Raw genomic sequence first — 21,568 nt, 5'->3', positions numbered from 1 at the left:
TGTTACAAGCTTCTTTCTGCATTGCTTTCCAATGTTCCTTTCTGTATTGCCTTCCAATGTTGTTTCCAGAATCGTACCGATATCATTGTCAAAGCTGTGTCCCATGCTGTTACATCCTCCATCTTAGGCCACTCTCTCTCGTCTTTATGTGGCCTGTGACTTGCCTGCGGTTCAAAGTCCTCCGCTAAGTCTGCGGCTCTGTCGAGTGATGACTCAAAAGCAAAGAGATCCCTAACACTACGATTTGTATCCAAGCTTGGATCCTTCTGCGTCTCATCGGCCGTCCGCTGCGTTTGCACCACCACTCAGCCACTTCCGGACCTAGATTGGTGAATCTTTCGAATATATTTATTGCATTTATTATTACTTTTTTTTTACAACTGAAAAATTAAATTTTGACTTTTTTTTTTTTTTTTTTTTTTTTTTAGATAAAAATATTTATTTTTTTTAAACACCCTTTTAAACAATATCCATTTAAAGATACATTCTAAATTTATATTTTTCTTATCCTTTAATTTTATTTTATTTGATTGATTGATTGTTTGATTGATTGAATGATTGTTTGATCGATTGTGTCTTTCAATACCATAATGAAAAATAAGAAATAAGATAAAATGAGGTGTCACACAAAATCATTATGAATGAAATGAATGAGGGTTAATTTTGTGGAGCCCATAGCATAAATTCAATAAATCGAACAATTAACCTGTTGATTTAATATTGATTTGGGTAGTACATACATGTAGCACCAGCAAAAAAATGATTATTTTTTCTTGCTAGTCGAGGACAAATAATTTATTGTCAACATTTTCGAGGACATATTATTTACTTCCAAATGGTAGTCCCCTACAGAGCTATCCCCATACACAGCCGTGGATAAGTGTATAATATATATTCCTAATATGTCAGGTTCTTGTAGTAATATAGTAATTCACATATATATGTTTTATCATTTTTTTTTTTCTAAAATACTTATATTTTCACGGAATAAATCGTTTCGATTTGAGTGGGTTTTGTATTGTATATATTCGCATGCATGGTTAGCAAAACGCTCTCTTGCATGGGTATAAAGGTCTTCTGTGAAAGAAATTCTTCAACATTGAGGAAAGAAAAATGAGAGAAGTGTGGCAGATCTCTTTTGCAGTCAGTTGCATAAAACTTCTCCTTATTCCTTCATAGTAAATGCATTTTTTTTTTACCTTTACGTAGATTTTTTTTAAATTATGTATACAAGAACACATGGGCTGTAATGCAATGCAGAACCACTCTATGTACCATTGTTGTCGGAGTTTTTCTAGGGCTGGGACGATACTGAACTTAGCCGATCCGATACATATCACGATACCTTAGGTGCGATACGATACATATCACGATACATTTAAAACCAAATAAAACTATGAATTTTTTTTAGAACATTTAATTTGGAACATAACAGTGTATGAAAACAAACCAATTCAACAAATGAACTGTGAATTCAAGTTTCTTGACTCAAATTACAGTCAATTATATAAAAATTAATCAGAAATCTTTAGTTAATTTAATATAATCCGGCGTGTCTGATGCCATTTTGACGCTTATATCTTGAATTCTGTATCAGAAAGACGTTTGTACTTTATTTGTGTTTGTTTAAACGTCTTGATGATACAGACTAAAGGACTAAAAATTTCGAATTCTAAAGCCCGGACATTTTTGGAAATTAAAAAAAAGTGCGGTCAGGTATCGTGATACTAAATTAGATGAATCGATCTGTAGATCGTCAAAGTGAATACTGTGATGCATCGGTGCACCGGTGGATCGTCCCACTCCTAAGTTTTTCAGGTGGCTTTTGAACCATTTGGTGGCAATATAATTCTGTTTTGTCTTTGACTATGCATATGCCATTGAATAAGTGCAAAGGGTTTGCATTCTGTAGTACTTTAGATGTGCTTCTGGCAAGACTGACAAAAGCATTTAACTTTTAAGTGTCTAAGAAATCTTCACCTGTTTCAAAACACAGCCAAAAGTTTTCTAAAAAATACATGCCATGTAATTTAGGGAATGTATGTACGAAATAGGAGTTGATGACTTTTTTTCTTTCTATATCACAAAGAATATTTTTCTGTTGCACCCAGTTTTTACTTATGTAAGAGGAGAGGAGAAAAAGTGTGGCTGGACTGGGAATGGAACCTGGGACCCCTGCATCACTAGTCAGGTGTTCTAGAGCTACCCAGGCCCATATCCACAGCCAAAACCATTACATTTCTCTCTTTAAATTGTCTTTGCCCTCAAAGTCACAACCCAAGTTTTTATTGCCCCTGGCAGGACTTTCACCCGCAATTCTGGGGGTGGTCAACGGCACCAAATTATGTAATAGGAAAGGAGAAAAATATATGACCTGACCGGTAATCGAACCTGGGACCCCTGCATCACTAGTCAGATGCTCTACTGACTGAGCTACCAAGGCTGATATCCACGACCCAAAACATTACACTTAAATAAAACTAGTACCCATGTGTTGTGTTAATGTGTTGATTTAAAATGAATATCATTTCAACTTTATTTGTACATATACATACACCAAAGAAAAAAAGAACACTTACATATGTTGATATTATCGAAATATTTGATGGGTGTGACTAATGGGGCAAATGCAATTGTATTAAGAACTTGGATACCATCAAAATCCTTTAGATACACATATAATATTTAAACATAAAAAAAACGTATATATAATACATATAAAATGTTAAAGGAGTATAATGATTCCACAGTTTCTTTGTTTATGCTTCCACAAAAATGTACTTCTTTTCTGCAGTTTGTTATCTGGTTATTTACTAGCACCCATAAAACATGCAGATAAATTATGTTAATTAGTAAATAGCAAAAACAGCATGCATGATGAAATAGTGTTTGTTATAGTTACACTATAGATATTAATTGGTTAGCAGTAAATACACTCACAGGTTTTCATTCACTTGGGGCTCCGCCCCTCATGAATAAAAACTGTGAGTGTATTTACTGCTAACTAATTAATATCTATTGTGTAAGTTACTTGTACCAGAGGACCAATGAGAGAAAAGCAAGTTGATAATTAGCACCGCCTACTACGAGGTGTCAAGTCACGGTCCGGAGTTTGTATAAATAGCTGTCTCCATCTGCAAGGCAAATTGTTGAAAAAAAATTCGAAATTGGTACATGTGAAGATATTGTACCTTTGGAATGTTGAAGACGCAAAAAACATGATTTTTGTCAGGTACAGGGGTAGCGATTGTAGGCTTTTATATTCAGGACATCAACTCTGAAAGAAAATTTATCTTTCTATTATCTTTTTTTTTTTAAAGGGTGGGTGGATGGGTATGGGAAGCATCGCCATTCAAAATTTTCTTTATGGCAATCGGCGTACAGAAAAAAAAAATGGAATGATTTCTGACATTTTAATGAAAGTCTGAAATGATATTGGAAGTAAAAAAAAAAAATGCGGGGACTTCTGATGTGAAATTGCTATATGTATTTGGCGACGGGAAAGATAATGACGAGAATTTGAGATAGGACGTATCATTTACTGATTAAGGATGCACGGAGAAAACATACAAAAACATTTATGAAGCGAACATCGACAAGCTCAATGTTAGTATTCTTGAATTGAAATGTTGACTTAATTCATTCATCAGCCATTGCCAAGGTCTGGAAATTAACATCATTCATTCATCAGTCAAGGTTTTGTCACAGTATGGCTTGATGCCAAAAAGAGGGCGTGACTTAAAAACTGTGATTCTTCTGGCAAATACACCACAACAACATCAAAGCAAAATCTAAATTACTGCCAGTCCTATGGTACAATTAAAACATTTATTTGCAATACATGTACTTGATATGCAATAAAGAATTCAATAATCTGTAGGAATACCAATTGATGACATATAATAGACATGTTTTCCTCCTATTAATAAGAAAGTGTACAATCTCCATGTTGTACATACACATAACAAGTTAGGTTTTATCTCAAGTGATTTCCAATGAGTTGGATTCATTTGATGAAGCCATTTAAATCAACCTGAGTTGAACTCAATGCCACAGGATATAGTTATAATAGTAGTAGAGATCTTTTTTGTGGAAATGTAATAAAACATCTTAGGAAACATACATGAAGAATTGAAATTTTTCAAAATTTGCGGAAATGAAATACACCCTCTAAACCTTAAATGCTGTCACTACTAATATTAAACTGAATATAATAATTAAGTAGAATGCTCTATAGTTAAACAACATTGTTTTACAGACCCAGTTTAATTATATACAGTGAAACTTGTCTAATCCGGATGTTATTATTATAAATTTATAATACATTGAATTTTAGTTCTCTCATACATTTTAATAGCTTAAAATTTTGGTCAGAATGCACAAATGAGCTCAAAAACTTCTGTCATAGCAATCAAGTCTATATAAATTACATCAATATACTCGTATGACATACCTGTTTAAATATCTAACAACAAAAGTGTAAGCAATGAGGGTTGAACTAGTTTTTGAGATCAGATATAAAATTGAATTGGCAATAATGTCATTTGCTTAGTGTTTTAAAGATTATTAATGATCTTTCCAGCCATTCTACGGATTTTGAAGTTCACAGGAACTGGTTGGCGATTACATTCAGCAGACCTATAGAGCAATGGTACTATGAGGTAAGTTTTTAAAAGAAGTACATTTTAATTCTAATAATATTTTTTGACACAGCTGGTTCTCCTTTCTGAACGAAAGGAAGACAGACCGTACATTTAGGTTTTTGATGATGATTTCTTGATGGTTTTTGTCTAATTTAATTGATAGTAATGCACATCTTTTGATATGTTAAATGCTATTCACCTTACCTATAGTAAGAAATTACTTTGTTGTAGTAAATAATGAAGCTTGATGAGTTGAAGTTTACACTTAGTTATTATGAGAATGATTTTAAATTTTGAAAGTTTTATGTTATCTCTGATTTATGCATTAATTATAAAGTAACAAAATCAGGGACTACACAGGAAATATTGAAATGTTTAAGTTCTCATGATTTAACACTGTCCCTAGAAGAATAGTGTATACAAGAACATATTTTATTTTTCTATGGTTTTGTTTTCAGAAAACTTCAGAATGGACCTTAGATTATCCCCCCTTCTTTGCTTGGTTTGAGTATTTCCTGGCCAAAGTGGCCTATTATTTTGACAAGGAAATGCTGAGGGTAGAGAATCTGAATTATGCCAGTGAAGCCACAGTCCTTTTCCAGCGACTTTCTGTCATTCTCACAGATTTCATCCTGATGCTGGCTGTCAACAAGTAAGAGCTTGACAAAAGGGATTCAACAATAAATTTTTTAAGTAAAATCCATAACTTTTTTTTATGAATTTACATAATGTTGTTTTAAAACATTCTTTGTCTCATTTATAAGACTAAACTTTCATTTTTTGGAGTAGAAACTTTAAATGCAATTTATAATTGAACTTTGTTATATCAAACACCAAAAACTTGAATACCAGGGATACTAGTAGGCAGTGCCAGGCACTTTTTCTTTGTGTTTTTACCCTCGTTATCTCAAATCCTCTGATATCTCAAAGTTTAATCTTGGTCTTATAGTGTTCAAGATAAGGAGTTTTGACTGTAGTTGTTAGGTCATTTGTAACAGAGACAGTTTTTGCCTCTGCTTGGCATTGAATCTGGGACCTCTGGCATGCCATTTCAATGCTCTACCGATTGAGCTAAAGAGTTACTCCACTAGCCCAAACTAGTAGGAAGCCGTATATCTAACACTACCACACTAAGTATTATTGATGCAAACAGAGATATTTTTTGTGAACACTTACATGTACACTAGACAAAATTGCTAACGCATCACTTGTTATTCTTATTTGTGAATTGAACATTTGCTTAATTGGTACTAGTATACCTAATATGCCATCTTTTCTGATACAGTGGGATTGACATATGTCTTGGAGTACTGACAAGACCCTTAAATGACCTTGCCTGAAAACCAATTTCCCGATGTGCACTGTGCAGTTTTTTCCTAGGTATGAAGTTGGTGATACAGATGGTGGTCCTAGAGGTTGCAACAGAAGCAGTCTTACAGTTAAAAATCAAATGATATACAGCAACTGACTATCATATTGCCTAGTAGTTATCAAGTGCCTTGGTGTCATTACCCAGTCCACCTAACTTCTGGTTGCCCCAATTTTAAGGAACAATCTTGAAATTGTCATATGGTGCTTGCTTAACATCTTTGTTTTTTTAATCTATATGCAACAATTTTTCACTAGAGGAATGAACAATCTTTTAATTGTTTAATTTTTTACAGATTTCTCCAAAGGAACCCCCTGCAGACAGCATACTGACTGCTTTAGCATGCACTTCTAGGGTCAAACACTGCATACAGTGTAATTTTCCTGAATTTTTAATTGGTACAAACATATAGAACACAAAGAAAAAAATAAAAAATTATTTCTTCAAAAAAGCATGGGCACAAATTTCATTATTTCTATAAAAGAGTTATGCTTCAGTTATCATTGTGGTTATTTATCAATTAAGACATTAAATGCCTCATTTTTTACTCAAGTAACATAGTAATATATCAAATACATCATAAATAAGTTTTGAAAAGGAAAATATTAATTTCCTTTGGTGTTGCGTTAGCAATTTTGTCTAGTGTATACTTGAAAAACATATCCATCCCATGGGGAAAAAGGGAAAGCAATTAGTAAATGTACATGCACATTTTGCAGTTGGTTTGATTTGCTTAATCATTTTAACTACTTTGTATGTGTTCATAATCTGGTATCTACTCATATAATAACTGCAATTAAGTGAAATAAACTGTCAGAATGCTTTGTTTACTTTTATAGGTTCTGTAATTACATGAAAAGTGCATGGAGAGAAACCAAAACTACAGATGTCAGCATGTTCACCAACAAAGCCTTGGTTCTCTCCTTTTTGGTTCTGTGTAACTTCGGCCTGCTGGTTGTAGATCATATCCTTTTATTACAAGTTTATAATCTGGCATTTTCTTGCAGTAGACCAGAGTTTTTATATGTCTCTCATTTGACTTGCCCAGTATGGTCTGGTACATATATTACAAATTCATTTATCCATCCATCTGTTAGGTTTATTTTTCTTGTGTCTTGATCATATCTTAAATTGTTTTTAAAACCAAGAATCAGCAAAACTTTTGTTTCTGTATCTTAAGTGTGTATACTCACCTATAAGCCAGTCCACTTATAAGTTGGTTGTTTTTTGTTTTTTTTTTAAGGTTATTTTGGAGTGATAGAAATTTTCAGTGAATTATTAGAAATTTTCAAATTCTAAGGGCCATGAACTTTATAAAAATGGGTCAATCATTATGAAGCTAGCACTTGATCTGTTAGTCATCAATATCAAGAAACAAAAATAAGCTCATTATCTACAAGCATAGCGAAAAAAGTCTGGAAAACTGTGACAGAATGATGGACAGAAAAGGATAACACTACATACCCACATTATTGGAATCATCATTGGTAACCCTTTACATATCCATTTCAGTTAATGCATGTTGGTGGGAAGATGACTTAAAATGTAGGTCTTGGCAATCTATGGCTGTACATTGTCATATTTTGTGCAGATCTTGTACATTCTGAAACCAGTATTCATCAAACATAGTCGTTTGATGTATTTTAGGTGGAAATATGTCCTTTACTAAAATAGGTCACATTGACTTCATCTTTAAAATTATTTTGCTTCTATTTCCATTTCAATATTAGAAAACCTTAACATTGTAACATATTCATTTTCAATACAATGGCTTTATGTTTGGAATTCTTTTATGGTCCATTACCTGCTTGTTACAGGTAAGGAATTCAATTTATATTCTCTTTTTGTGTTTTTTTTTATTGAGATAAAAACAAACTGACAGAAAACAGGCAAGCAACATAAAAACAAGATTTAAGTTAGGGTTATTGAAATAACATTTTGTTCTTGCAGAATCAGATTATTTGGTCAGCTCTTTGGTTTTCGGTATTGCTCAACTTCAAACACATTTATCTGTACATTGCACCTGCATATTTTGTCTATCTGCTGAGACATTACTGTTTTAAATCAACAGGTATGTAGACTACTAGTATTAAGTATTTCACTTGAAAAAATCTAAAGAATATTGTGAAATTTAGGATTTTTAAAATACCTAACTTGCATCTAATTTTTTTACAATTTCTTTTTCTTCAAATTTTAGATGGAAAGTTCCAGTGGTCATCATTTTCACCATTTCGTCTTTTTTCTCTTGGTTTTGTTGTCATTTATGTGTTTGCCTTATCCTTTGGACCATTCCTGTATTTAGTAAGCCCAAGTTTATATTGATACCCAGTGTCTTGTTATAAAGTATGTAGAATACGTACCCATTGTAATAAAATGCAAGGCCAGTACTTTTTATTTTGTTTTTATGAACCCCTTTTTTCCTTAAGACTGTTCTCTTTCAGAAGCTTCAAAATTAACAGATTATTTTTACTTTCATTTAGAAACAAGTACCACAAGTTCTGTCTCGGTTATTTCCCTTTAAACGAGGACTGTGCCATGCCTACTGGGCTCCGAATGTCTGGGCTTTATATAACTTTGTTGATAAAATTTTAACAATAATAGGTAAGCAATGATATGGACAGCATGAATGATTTTATGATACATTTCCTTGTAAATCATTGACTCCTAACCACTAAGAATTACTTAAAACAGCGTCAAGGCTACATCTGACAACTGGTGCCCCGTCCGCAGTGATGACAGGAGGACTAGTGCAAGAATTCCATCATGTAGTGTTACCATCAGTTCCTCCAATAGCTACACTTATAGCAACTCTTCTTTCTATTTTGGTTTGTATAAATACTTTGTTGTTGAATAAGGTATTTCTAGCTTCTGGAAATGTTTAAAGGGTGTTTAAGTTCCAAACACCAATACATATATCCCATATATTTGGGAAAATAATTCTTGTTTTCCATATATACATAGTTGAACTATGTTTTCCATATATACATAGTTGATCTATGGTATCTTGAACATAAATTTGTCACATAACAGCAGGGATTTGTTGATGTGAGTTGGCAGTCATATTTTGAACTACAGCTGCAAGTACAGTGTATTTATTGACTTGTCATTTTGCAGCCAGTCATGTATTATCTATGGAATATCTCAAAAGGACCAGAAAGTTTTGTCAGAGCAGTTGTATTGTGTGCTTTTGGATCTTACTTATTCGGCTGGCATGTTCATGAAAAGGCCATCCTCATCATCATATTACCATTATGGTACACAAATTCTCTTATAATTTCTCATGATAAAAGTGATTTTCATAGAATTAACTCCTCAGTATTTGAAATCCATTTTCAAAATATTTTCATTTTAAAGCTAAGTTTACAATATTTATTTTATTATTCTTAGACATTTAAAATGACTGTTTTCAGTTTGTTAGTGTTGAACAGAAGGGAAGATGCCTCTGTCTTCTTAATCCTCTCAACAACAGGCCATTATTCTTTGTTTCCATTACTGTTCACACCAGCAGGTATAGTACTGTCTTGTTTTATCAGTCATATTAAAATATACTGTATATACTGGTATGTCTCATTCACAATAATCTTCTGCATGGTCACTTAAATGTTCTTGTGAAATCAGTCTCATTTCTGCAGAATCACTTTTTAGTTCACCTTGACAAAGTCAGGATGAGTTTATGCTGTAGTATACCTCAGTGTTGGTATCCCAGCTTAAAATTTTTGAAGCAGGTTTTTTCCTATGTAGTTATAGGCCCTCCCTTAATCAAACTTGGTTGGATGATGCTTCATTGGCTGCTTACTACCAGTCATGCCTCTGACAATGCATCTTACCTACATTTTCTAAATGAGTGACCTTGTTAGAGATCTTTGCTTAGGTTTGTTTCTATGTAACTGTGAATCCTACCCATTGATTTGTATGGATGCTGCATCTACCAGTTTTGCTTAAGATGCTGCATCTGACCTACATGTATATGTCTACTGTCTATGAGCTGTACCCAGTTTTTATACGCCCGTCTTTAGACGGGACGTATTATGTTATGGCGTTCATGTCCGTCCATCTGTCTGTCTGTTAGCTTTTCTCGTGTCCAGCTCATAACTTTAGTACTATTAGGCCTAGGATTATCAAACTTTGTCAGCTGATACTTCTTGGGTAGAAGGAGTGTAGCGCACTAAAAGTCGGTCACTCTGACCTTTAATGAAGATGCTATGGCCAAATATGGAAAAATCCTGTCCGGCTCATAACTAGAAAACCATTGGACTTAGAATCATCAAACTTGGCCAATTTATGCATCTTAGGTAGAAGGTGTGTCGTGACCTATTTCAAGGTCACTGTGACCTTTAATTTAAGTGAAATTTTAAAAAAAACTGTCTTTTTACTATTAGATTACACAATCCCAAAAAATGCAAGAGTGTTGCAGTCCTTATTTTAAAAATGTTAAATCAAGAAAATACTTATTTTTTTCATTATACTTTACTTATTACTTTACAGCAATCGATAACAAATGTAATGTTACAAGAGAAATTCCACCTCTCCCATGGGTGTAATTATCAAGCACTGATCAAGGAGAATTTGATAACAGAAAATTGCATGTCAAATTAGAGAGAAATTAATGAGTTTAGTGTGAGGAACTAACTGGTAGAGCATCTCTGATCAAGCAGTGTTATCTATATCTCTTGGGAACTGGGCAAAAAGAATCAGCCATGTTGGATTAAATAGTTGGCTAGCCTAACTTTTAAAATGAATTTGGTGAAAAGTAATTAAAACTTATTTGATATTGTATAATAAATTAATTTGATATTGTATAATAAACTAATTTGATATTGCACAATATAATTAAAACTAATTAGACTTGGAGGGGTAGGGATATTGGAATCAGCATGCCTGTTGTCTGTATGAATTGCAGCTTAAAACCAGTCTGACATTAAATCTAAAAAAAATAAAGTATTTAAAAAAAATGTTTTAATTATGGTAGATAGTCCCTACAAATCTAAGAGTAATGCAGGAACCTTATTATACCCCACGCAACTTGTTGCATGAGGTATAATGTTTTTGACCCCTCCGTCAGTCAGTGTGTCAGTCAGTGTGTCAGTCAGTCAGTCAGTCCGTCATTCCTGTATTTTTGTCAGTGCAACTCCTCATAAACCGCTGAACAGAATTTGGTCAAACTTTGCAGATATTTAGAGCATAATGTGTAGATGTGCATATTACCAGGAAATTCCAATTCCTTTATTTTTTCTGGGATTTTTGGCACTTTTCAACTTACAATGTAGATTTTTGGCCATATCTTGAATATAGAGATGAACAGTTTGCCAGCACAACTCCTCTTAAAATGGTTCACAGAATTTAGTCAAACTTTGCAGATATTTAGGACACAATGTGTAGATGTGCATATTACCAGGAAATTCTGATTCCGTTATTTTTCTGGGAATTTCGGCACTTTACAACTTAGATTTTTGGCCATATCTTGAATATAGAGATGAACAGTTTGTCAACGCACCTCCTCTTAAACCTCTGCACAGAATTTGGTCAAACTTTGCAGATAATTAGTACACAATGTGTAGATGTGCATATTACCAGGAACTTCCGATTCCATTATTTTTCTGGGAATTTCAGCACTTTTCAAATTAGATTTTTGGCCATATCTTGAATATAGAGATGAACAGTTTGTCAGCGCAACTCCTCCTAAACCACTGCACAGAATTTGGTCAGACTTTGCAGATATTTAGTACACAGTGTGTAGATGTGCATATTACCAGGAAATTCTGATTCCATTATTTTTCTGGGAATTTCGGCACTTTTCAACTTAGATTTTTGGCCATATCTTGAATATAGAGATGAACAGTTTGTTAGTGCAACTCCTCTTAAACCGCTGCACAGAATTTGGTTAAACTTTGCAGATATTTAGTACACAATGTGTAGATGTGCATATTACCAGGAAATTCCGATTTCTTTATTTTTGCCTTAAGAGATTTGTCTATTATTGAAGAAACTTTCCAGCTAAGTAATAAGGAAATCCACTGGAATCAGCTTTTGTAATGAAATTTTATGTGAAATAGTTTGTGGCCTTAAAAGACCCCTTTTGATTTTGAGATCAAAATATTAATGAATTAACACACACACACACACACACACACACACACAAAATCTTGGATAGTTCTCACCCCCCTCCCCACCCCACTTTCAAATTGGTGCTTAGCCTTAAATAATTTCATAAGTACAGTATATAAACAAATTCATATGACTACATCACAATTTTGTTTCCATCAATTATTTATATGTGTAAATTGTCATGTGTTGGACATGGACTTACACTCATTAACAAATCGAAATCACTGAGGAATTTAAATAACAGTTTTCAGCATAAGTCCTGCACTGAATTTCCTGAAACTTTGTAGGTATTTCAGACATAATGTATAGATTTGTATATTACCAAGAAATTTTGATTCCATTATTTATCTAGAAACTTCAGCCCAATTAAATTTGTAACATACAAAGATTTGAATGTCCTTATATGCAAGAAGTTTTGATGTGATGATTTTTTGCAAGTAATGCCCCTTTTTGAATTATACTGTGTATTTTAATGCACGGTGCCATTCATTATGTGTTGCATTGTAGAGTTTTGGGGGAGCGTGGGGTATGTGAGCTTGCTCACTTTTTCTTTCATTAAAAATGTTGCATCAAGATTGCACAATTTTTTTTTCTTTTTATAAATCTTTGTAACAAATTTTAAAAAAATCTTTGTTTTCAAATTTAATTTCAGAATGACATAAATATGCATTTTTATGGCACTACAAAGCAGAAAGTATGTATAGATCCATTCATCCATTGGGAGTAATGAGTGGACATGCATCCAGTTAAAGATTAATTAATGAGTTCAGTGTAGGAAAGCTATAGCTGTCTCAATCATTTCTGTTAGAGGATCTCTGATCAAGCAGCTCTTATCTTTATCCTTTGGGAATTAGACAGAAGAACTGCTTGTCAGTTAATAGCATATGTCATTTGATGGCCAGCCTTTTATTTTTAATATTAATTTGATATAGATTAAATTGTTAAGACTAAATTGATATTGTTTAATATGATATTTTTATTTAATTTTTGGAAAATATCAACTAATTCAGAGCATCATGTTTCACAAATCTGAAAGCTGGGGGGGGGCTGCAGATGGGCATTTGTCAAGCTCTAACACAACCACAACAAATATTATAAGGAATGGAAAAATCATTGAAATCCTTGTATCAAGGTTGTCATGATTTTCTTGCACTCTAAACTGTTTATGACATTTGAACAATATTTGACGGGCGTATCATGCTGTGGCGGGGCACTTTATTTCCCTATGAATCAGGCAAATTGACTGCTTCAATTAATAAAAATGCCAGTTAAAATCCAAAAGTTCAAATATAATTATTTTAACATCTACAGATATACATGTATGTTGATGATAAACCATAAACTCAGGTCTGTAGCAATTGATCTCTTGCCCTTACTTTGAAATGGTGGGAAAACTCTGCTTGCCTTGATTAACTTGCATGAATGATAGGTCTAAAGAAACATAGCTTTGCTTAGGACACTGCAAGTGACATTTATTTTAGTATTAGACACTTGCTACAAACAAAAACTTAGGATGCATGGATTGGTATACATATATATTTGGACTTAATTTGTTGTAAATGATGTCAAATTCTAAAATATTAAGAAACAGTGAATTTTTTTGGAATTTCTCATTTTTTGCCATTTCTTTTATGTAATTTTTACATTTCTTTATAGAACATTATTGAGAAATCTTGGGGTGAAAAAGTTTGTTTTGTAGCAAGTAATCTTACTGAACATTCATTTGGTATTGAAACTTTGCCCTACATGTAGATAGGTGTGTCAAGGTGAGCTTTGTCATCTTTCAATTCATTAACTCTGTTTTCAACATTTCTAGGTTTTCATTTTAGTGTAGTTTTAAAGACACCTACTCTATTTCAGAAACCATGACCAAGATTCTATTGATGTTAGTGTATTCTGTATGTGCATTTTCTAGTCTTGGATATATTTACAAGTGAGTTTTAAAATTTTCTATATCTTTAAATACTCATTAAAAGTGTTTACAATGTTAATTAGTCTAATAGGTTAAGTTTTTCTTAGTTCACCTGAGCTGAAAGCTCAAGTAAGCTTTTCTGATTGAAAAGCGTCTAGCATTCCTCAGTCTGTCCTGTGTTGTCTGTAAACTTTTCACATTTTCAACTTCATCTCTAGAACAACTGGACTAATTTCTACCAAGGGGAGATAACGAAGAAGTCGTGACAATTTGGTGGCAACTTATAAAAAATCTTCTCAAGAACCTCTTGGCCACAAAAGATGAAACTTATAAGAAAGCTTCATTACATAGTGTAGATTTAAATTTGTTCAAATTATGACCCCAGGTATAAAAGTTTTACATAGGAATATTTGGGAAAAATCTTTAAAAATCTTCTTATCAAGAACAGCAGGTATCATGATAAGTTAGATTGATATGGAAGCATCCTTGGGTAGTTATGTTCAAATCATGACCCCCAAGGGTAGGGTGGGACCACAGTATATGATCAAAGTTTTACATAGGAATATATAGGGAAAAAGAATAGCAGGGCCATTAGTAACTCCGGTGAGAGTGTGGCAAATGGGCCTCTTGTTTTCATAACCTGACAAAGTTATTTACAATTGCACATCTCCCCTCTTTCTACATATTACATTTAGTTTCAGTTAATTGATTACTGTTTATAATAAAATAATTTTACCACAATATAACATTTACAATACTTTGTTACAATTTTCAGGTCTTCATGGAATTGGAAATCCCTCCCTCTCCTGAATTCTTTAGAATCTTTGTACATTATTGGACTTATTCCATTGGAGCTGTGGAACAGTGCAATATTTCCTTTGTGTAGCTCCTCTGAAAAATATCCATTTCTCCCTTTAATGCTAATTTCTGTGTATTGTTCTGTAGGAATTATTTATTCCTGGATTAAGTTTTATTTAATAACTTTATTGGACAAAAAAGTTAAGTCTCAATAAATGTCTTAAAATAAGCTTTGCATATATTTTATATATTGTATAGATTGTACTGATGCATATCTCAGCAACACTTTTTGTACTGAGGGTGGAGACAGAGGTGGATGAATTGGGACATTAAATATTTATTCTAATGCAATGGCTTTGTAAAATGCATTTTGATTGGCTAATGGACTGATGTTTGAAGCAGTTGAACGAGTATTAACAAGAGCGAAGGCTTTTGATTGTGACATCATAATAAAACGATGCAAAAACACAACCCTTTATGACGTATTTCATATAGCAAAACATAACAAAACAAGATGTGTTTGTGAAACACTGATGCCCCCGTATGGCAGCTTATGGCGAAGGTTAAAGTTTCTCAAATGCAAGTCAAAATCCAGGCCAAAAGATAAAAAATGTTAAATTTGAAAGCTCTAGCTGCAACTGTTCAAAAGTTATGGCGAAGATTAAAGTTTTTTAAAAGTAAGTAAAACATCAAGGTCAAGGTCAATGTTGTTGGTATCCAAAGGAAGGTCTTGTCACAAGGATTACATATGTAAAGTATGAAAGACCTAGCACCAACCATTCAAAAGTTATGGCCAAGGTTAATTTTTTTGGAAAGTAGGTCAAACTCCTGTGTCAATGTCAAAGGGTCAAAGTGGTTGGTATCCAAAGGAAGGTCTTGTCACAAGGATTACATATGTGAAATATGAAAGCCCTAGCACCAACCATTCAAAAATTATGGCCAAGGTTAAAGTTTTTCATAAGTCGGTCAAACTCCTAGGTCAAGGACAAAGGGTCAAAATGGTTGGTATCCAATGGAAGGTGATGTCACAAGGATTACATATGTGAAGTATGAAAGCCCTAGCATCAACCATTCAAAAATTATGGCCAAGGTTAAAGTTTTTCAAAAGTAGGTCAAACTCCAAGGTCAAGGTCAAAAGGTCAAAGTTGTTGGTATCCAAAGGAAGGCCTTGTCACAAAGAATACACATGTGAAGTTATAAATCCCAAGCACCAACTGTTCAGCAGTTATGGCCAAGGTTAAAGTCTCATAAAATTTTGCAAAAGTGGGTCAAACTCCAAGGTCAAGGTCAAAAGGTCAAATATGATGGTACCCAAAGAAAGGTCTTGTCACAAGGAATATACATGTGAAATATGAAAGTCATAGCTCCAACCAATCAAAAGTTTTGGGCAAGGTTAAAGTTGACAACAGACAGACAGACAAATAGGTAAACAGACAAACAGACAGACAGGACAAAAACAATATATCCCCTGGATCTTTCGATCTGGGGGCATAATAAGACGTAAACATTAAACAAAATAAATTTACATAGATTGCATTAGATTTAAAAAACTATCCTCTCATTTGTTATTTGCGACCGTTAATGCTGATTTAATTGTTGCAAACGTCCATTTTACCAGTTCCGCTGATGCGTTGCCAGTAAAACTCAGTTTGCAACCATTAAATCAGCATTTATGGTCGCAAATAACAAATGAGAAAATATTCCCTAAATCAATGATTATGATACATGTAATAAAAAAGCTTAATTTGCTTTGATTCGTAGCTGATATAAATGGCTGGAAAATAGTTTCAGAAACTTTGTATGTAAAGATCCCAAAAGGCACTGTAATTTTTGCACTCAATACAATCATACAAAATATCAGGTCAGGAACCTTCCAAGGAAATAATGACACTCATGTCACAAGCTGTAGAATCAAAAAGCTGGAAATCTTAATTCTTTTCATGTTTTTTGGTACACTGCTTCTGCACAGTGGTTTGATGTAGAGTCTAATTAAGTTATCTTAATACTGTAGCAGTATTTGTGTTAAGAGAGAGTGAATCAATGGAGTTGGGGTGGGGGGCTTCTTCCTTCTCCACTTTCAATTACATGTATTTTTCATTGTTGTTGTTGTTTGTTTTGTTGTTGTTTTTTTTTTTTTTGTTATTTTTAGCTCACCTGAGATGAAAGCTCAAGTGAGCTTTTCTGATCACTTGTTGGCCAGCATCTGTCCTTCTCTCCATCTGTCTGGAAGCTTTTCACAATTTCAGCTTCTTCTCAAGAGGCACTGTGTCAATTTCAAGCAAAGTTGGCTCGAAACATCCTTGGGTTAAGGAAATTCTTAATTACTCAAAGAATGGTCAAGCCTCTTCCAAGGGCAAGATAATCAGGAAAATGCAAAAATAGAATGGGGTCTTTAAGAAATCTTCTTAAAAACCACTGGGCCAGAAAGTTGAAACATGTGAAAGCTTCTTAAGGTAGCGCAGATTCTAAATTGTTCAAATCATTGTCCATGGGGGTAGGATGGGGCCACAATAGGAGATCAAAGTTTTAACAGTGAAATATATAGGAGAAATCTTTTAAAATCTTATTCTCGAAAACCACTGGACCAGAAAAGATGAAACTTAAGTGAGATCCTCCAGACAAAAATGTAGATTCTAAATTGTTTAAATCACAGCCTCGGGGGGTAGGGTGGGGCCACAATAGGGATCAAAATTGTATATTGGAATATTTAGGAAAAAACTTTTAAAATCTTCTTCTTCAAGAACCGCTGGACCAGATAAGATGAACTTATGTGAAAACTTCCTAATATAATGTTAATTTTGAATTTTCAATTCATAGCCCCTGGGGGATTGGTGGGGCCATTATAGTGGATCAAAATTTTACATAGAATTGTTTAAGGAATAAATTTAGCTCATCATAGATGAAAGCTAAAGTGAGATTTTGTCCTATGACCAGCTGTTCATCTGTGAACTTCCTCTCAAGAACCCTGGGCTAATTTGAACCAAAATCGACACAAAGCATCCTTGGGTGAAGGGAATTAGAGTTTGTTTAAATGAATGGCCATACCCTCATTCTAAGGGAGAACGTTTAGAATAAGTAAAAATACAATGGCTTCCTCAGGAAGTGAAGATTCAAGTTTTGTTCAAGCATGACCTCCAGGTTTAGGACAGGACCACTGTGGGTGATCAAAGTTTTACATGGGCATGTATAGGAAAAGCCTTTAAAAATCTTTTTCTCAAGAATAGCAAAGGCATGATTAGTCCTATTTATATGGAGTCATCATCAGGTAAGGTAGATTCAAATTTGTCCAAGTCATGAACCCCAGAGGTAGGGTGGGCCACAGTGGTCAATCAAAGTTTTACATAGGAATTTATAGGGAAAATCTTCTCAAGAAAAGCAAAGCAATGATAAGTCATATCTATATGAATGCATCCCCAGATACATTGTAATTTAGATTCAAGTTTGTTCAAATCATGACTCCCAGGGGTAGGGTGGGGCCACAATGGGTATCAAAGTTGTACATAGGAATATATGGGGGATAATCTGCTGATGAACAGCAGGGTCATAGTGATTCAGGTAAGCGATGTGGCCCATGGGCCTCTTGTTTGAAATCTTTTCAAGAACTATAATAGAACCATTAATTCACAAGCATCCCCAAGTTGTGTAGATTAATTTATTTTTGGTCACCTGAGTGACTCAGGTGACCTATTGCTATCTGTTTTTGACCATCATTGTGCCTTGTGCATTAACATTTTAACATTTTCAACTTCTTCTCTGGAACCACTTTCAACCAATTTTGGCATTAAACATCTATGAGTGAAGGGGAAGACAAATTTTGAATTTCAAGGTCTCTACCCCCCCCCCCCCCTTGGGCCTAAGGGATGGGTCTAAAACCATCAAAATTAATGCAATCTTTTAAAATCTTCTTTACTCCTGAACATCAAGCAGTCAAACTGTTGCCATAGTTGTATTAAGCATCGATCCCTCTACAAAAAATTTGAAATTCATTACTCCAGGTTCAGGGGTTCTGGAGTTAGGGCAGGGCTCTATAATGATCATATAGTGAAAATGCATTAATTCTTCAAAAATCTTCTTCTTCCCCCCCCCCCCCCCCACTTTGCCCTGTAGATTCACCAGATAAACTAAGTGCATGGTTATGATTGAGCAATAGTGCCTCTTTCAAACTGCCTCTTTCGAAATTGTGAAATTTGTGGCCCCAGGATTTGGAGTTCAGGGGGGCTTTATTGATTATAGTGAAAATGCATTATATCTTTGAAAATCTTCTTCTCTGCTCCTGAGTAATACAGAAAAAATAAGTGCATGGTTACGATAAGCAAGGGTGCCTCTTCCAAAATTGTGAATTTCGTAGTCCTAGGGTCAGGGGTTCTGGTGTTAGGGCAGGGTTCTATGGATTATAAAGTGTAAATGCATTAATTCTTTGAAAATCTTCTCTGGTTTTTGGGTATAAAGCAGAAAAACTAAGTGCATGGCTATGATGAGCAAGGGTGCTTCTCCCAAAATTGTAAATTTTTTGGCCCCTGGGTAAGGGGTTCTGGAGTTGGCTCTATAGATTAAATGGTGGAATGCATGAATTCTTTAAATATCTTCTCTGCCCCTTGGTATTTAGCAGACAAACCACTTGAATGGTAATGATGAGCAAGGATGCCTCTTACAAATTATGAAATTCATAGCCCCTGGGGGAGGGTTTTTGTGTTAGGGTGGGGTTCTGTTGAATATACATGTATAGTGAAAGTGCATAATTTCTTTGTAAATCTTCTTCTCTGTCCCTGGGTATTTAGCAAACATACTAAATGCATGGTTATGATGTGCAAGGGTGCTCTTCCAAAGTTATGAGTTTCTCGGCCCCTGGTTCAGGGGCTCTGGTGTTAGGGTGGGGCTGTATTAATTATATAGTGAAAATGCATTAATTCTTTGAAAATCTCCTTCAGTGCTCCTAGGGTTTTAGTAGATAAACTAAATAGTAAATACATAGTAATAATGAACAAGTGTGCTTTATCAAACAAAAAAATGTGAGTTTCATGACCCTTGGGCCAGGGATTTTTATAATAGGGTGAGGCTTTGTTGAATCTATAGTGAAAATGCATTATTTCTTTGAAATTCTGCTGCTCTGCTCCTGGGCAAACAAAGTTGTAATGAGCAAGTGTATTTTTACCATACTCAGGCAAAATTCGGAACCACTTGGTTAAGTATACTGGTGCTGGGGCAGGACTCTATTAATTTGTATTCTACTGGGAGAAGTTATTTCCCTTTGTTATTTACCTATGATAATTTAATTACTGTTAATAGTGTAATTGAAAGGTCAATTGAATAAGAGGTTTATGCAAGAATTTCAATAATATGTCATATAAAAAGTACTTTCGTTGTTTTTAAGGATCAGGTAGACTTGGGAATAATAGAAAAATTAAAAATGAGACAAAATACCTTGTCTTTATACATTACCTGTTCTTCAAAGACCAAGAGAGGTCAGGGGGAGATGAGATGGGTTTGCTCAAGGACTATTGTTTTGTTTACATGGTGATAGTAGTACAGGCAAGTAATTATGGATCCTTTACAGTGTTGTATTATACTCCTGTGACCGTTAAGGCTCTTGTTCATAAAAATAATGGATCCTGGGTTAGAGCTGGCTTAATAAGTGCAAGGCTATTTTAGTGATATTGAGGCATTCTCATGTTGTGTGGATTTAAAGACCTTTTAATTCGGGGGTCCATAATATGGGATCACAATTTATCATGGGAATATAAAAGTCCGAGGGACAGCGAGGATAAAGTTACTTAGTAAGCGATATGGTCCATGGGCCTTCCCCTTTGAAGTGGTCCATGGGCCTTCCCCTTTGAAGAATGAACCACGTGTCTGTTAAAAAAAACAGTATCCTTTTGAAATTGGAATTAAAAATATATCTTAGTTTAAGCTATGTTTAACTGACAATTAATAGCAATTATTACAAACATACGGCGTAGGAAAAGCCAATGAAAAAGGATCGGAAACAAGTTTTAAAGGTGCCTGGACGCAGATTTGAAGTTAATATTTTCTAAAATTTTCTAGATTTAATATCATGACTTGTATGTTACTATACCATTTCACACGGAAATATAATATCTGGAAATTATTGAATCTCCAGAATGCGAGAGGATCGCATATTTTGGCCGTGGTTTGCGACGATGGACTTTTATTGATAAATTGAAAATTCAGTGGACAAAACTACGCTGTGTATTTGATAGTGATATAAATGAGACCCTTTTTAAGTAGTATTAAAAAAATGAGGTTTTAGGCAGTTTATATATAACAGGAAATTCCGAAAATATAGTGCGAGATTTCACATTTATATCCTAAAGGACTTACTGAGAATGATATTGATTACTAGTCAATATAGTGATTATCAACTTATGATTTTTTTTTTTTTTTTTTTTTTTTTTTTTTTTTTTTTGGTAATTTTTCGCCACACCGTATATTTCAACAGAGATCCTGATGATTATAAGTAAGTAAGTAATTTATACATAATTTATATATTTTATACTGACATGTGTACATAAATTATTTTTTTTTACAAACTGTATAAAATAACAATAAACACCTGGCCCATCGGGCCTGTATGCCACTTTAAACAAAATCGCTGAAAATTGCAGTTTAAAAAAAATCGTATCGAAATTGAACATTTTTAATACATAGATACAGACATAGAAAAACACACAATACACCATCCTGAAACCGAGCCCTTATGGGTGAAACAGATCCTTTATATAT

The 21,568-nt window shown here is 34.0% G+C and overlaps 1 protein-coding gene across 1 annotated transcript; it reads left to right on the top strand.

Moving 5' to 3' along the window:
- Positions 1-1,073: 1,073 nt before the first annotated feature.
- Positions 1,074-15,210, top strand: LOC133189948 (probable dolichyl pyrophosphate Glc1Man9GlcNAc2 alpha-1,3-glucosyltransferase). The gene is made up of 13 exons (XM_061325389.1): positions 1,074-1,178; positions 4,583-4,661; positions 5,102-5,295; positions 6,852-6,976; positions 7,762-7,829; positions 7,963-8,083; positions 8,210-8,313; positions 8,493-8,613; positions 8,704-8,837; positions 9,127-9,266; positions 9,423-9,520; positions 13,978-14,050; positions 14,805-15,210. The coding sequence occupies exons 1-13, from the start codon at positions 1,114-1,116 to the stop codon at positions 15,040-15,042; spliced, it is 1,560 nt and encodes a 519-aa protein (XP_061181373.1). The 5' UTR covers positions 1,074-1,113; the 3' UTR covers positions 15,043-15,210.
- The last annotated feature ends 6,358 nt before the right edge of the window (positions 15,211-21,568 follow it).

The sequence above is a fragment of the Saccostrea echinata genome, unplaced genomic scaffold, assembly GCF_033153115.1.
Source record: "Saccostrea echinata isolate AGI-Se365-2 ecotype Australia unplaced genomic scaffold, CSIRO_AGI_Sech_v1 ptg000020l, whole genome shotgun sequence".
NCBI classification, from domain to species: domain Eukaryota; kingdom Metazoa; phylum Mollusca; class Bivalvia; order Ostreida; family Ostreidae; genus Saccostrea; species Saccostrea echinata.
The sequence above is the reverse complement of the archived record's forward strand: the minus strand, read 5'-3'. Positions and strand labels throughout refer to the sequence as shown.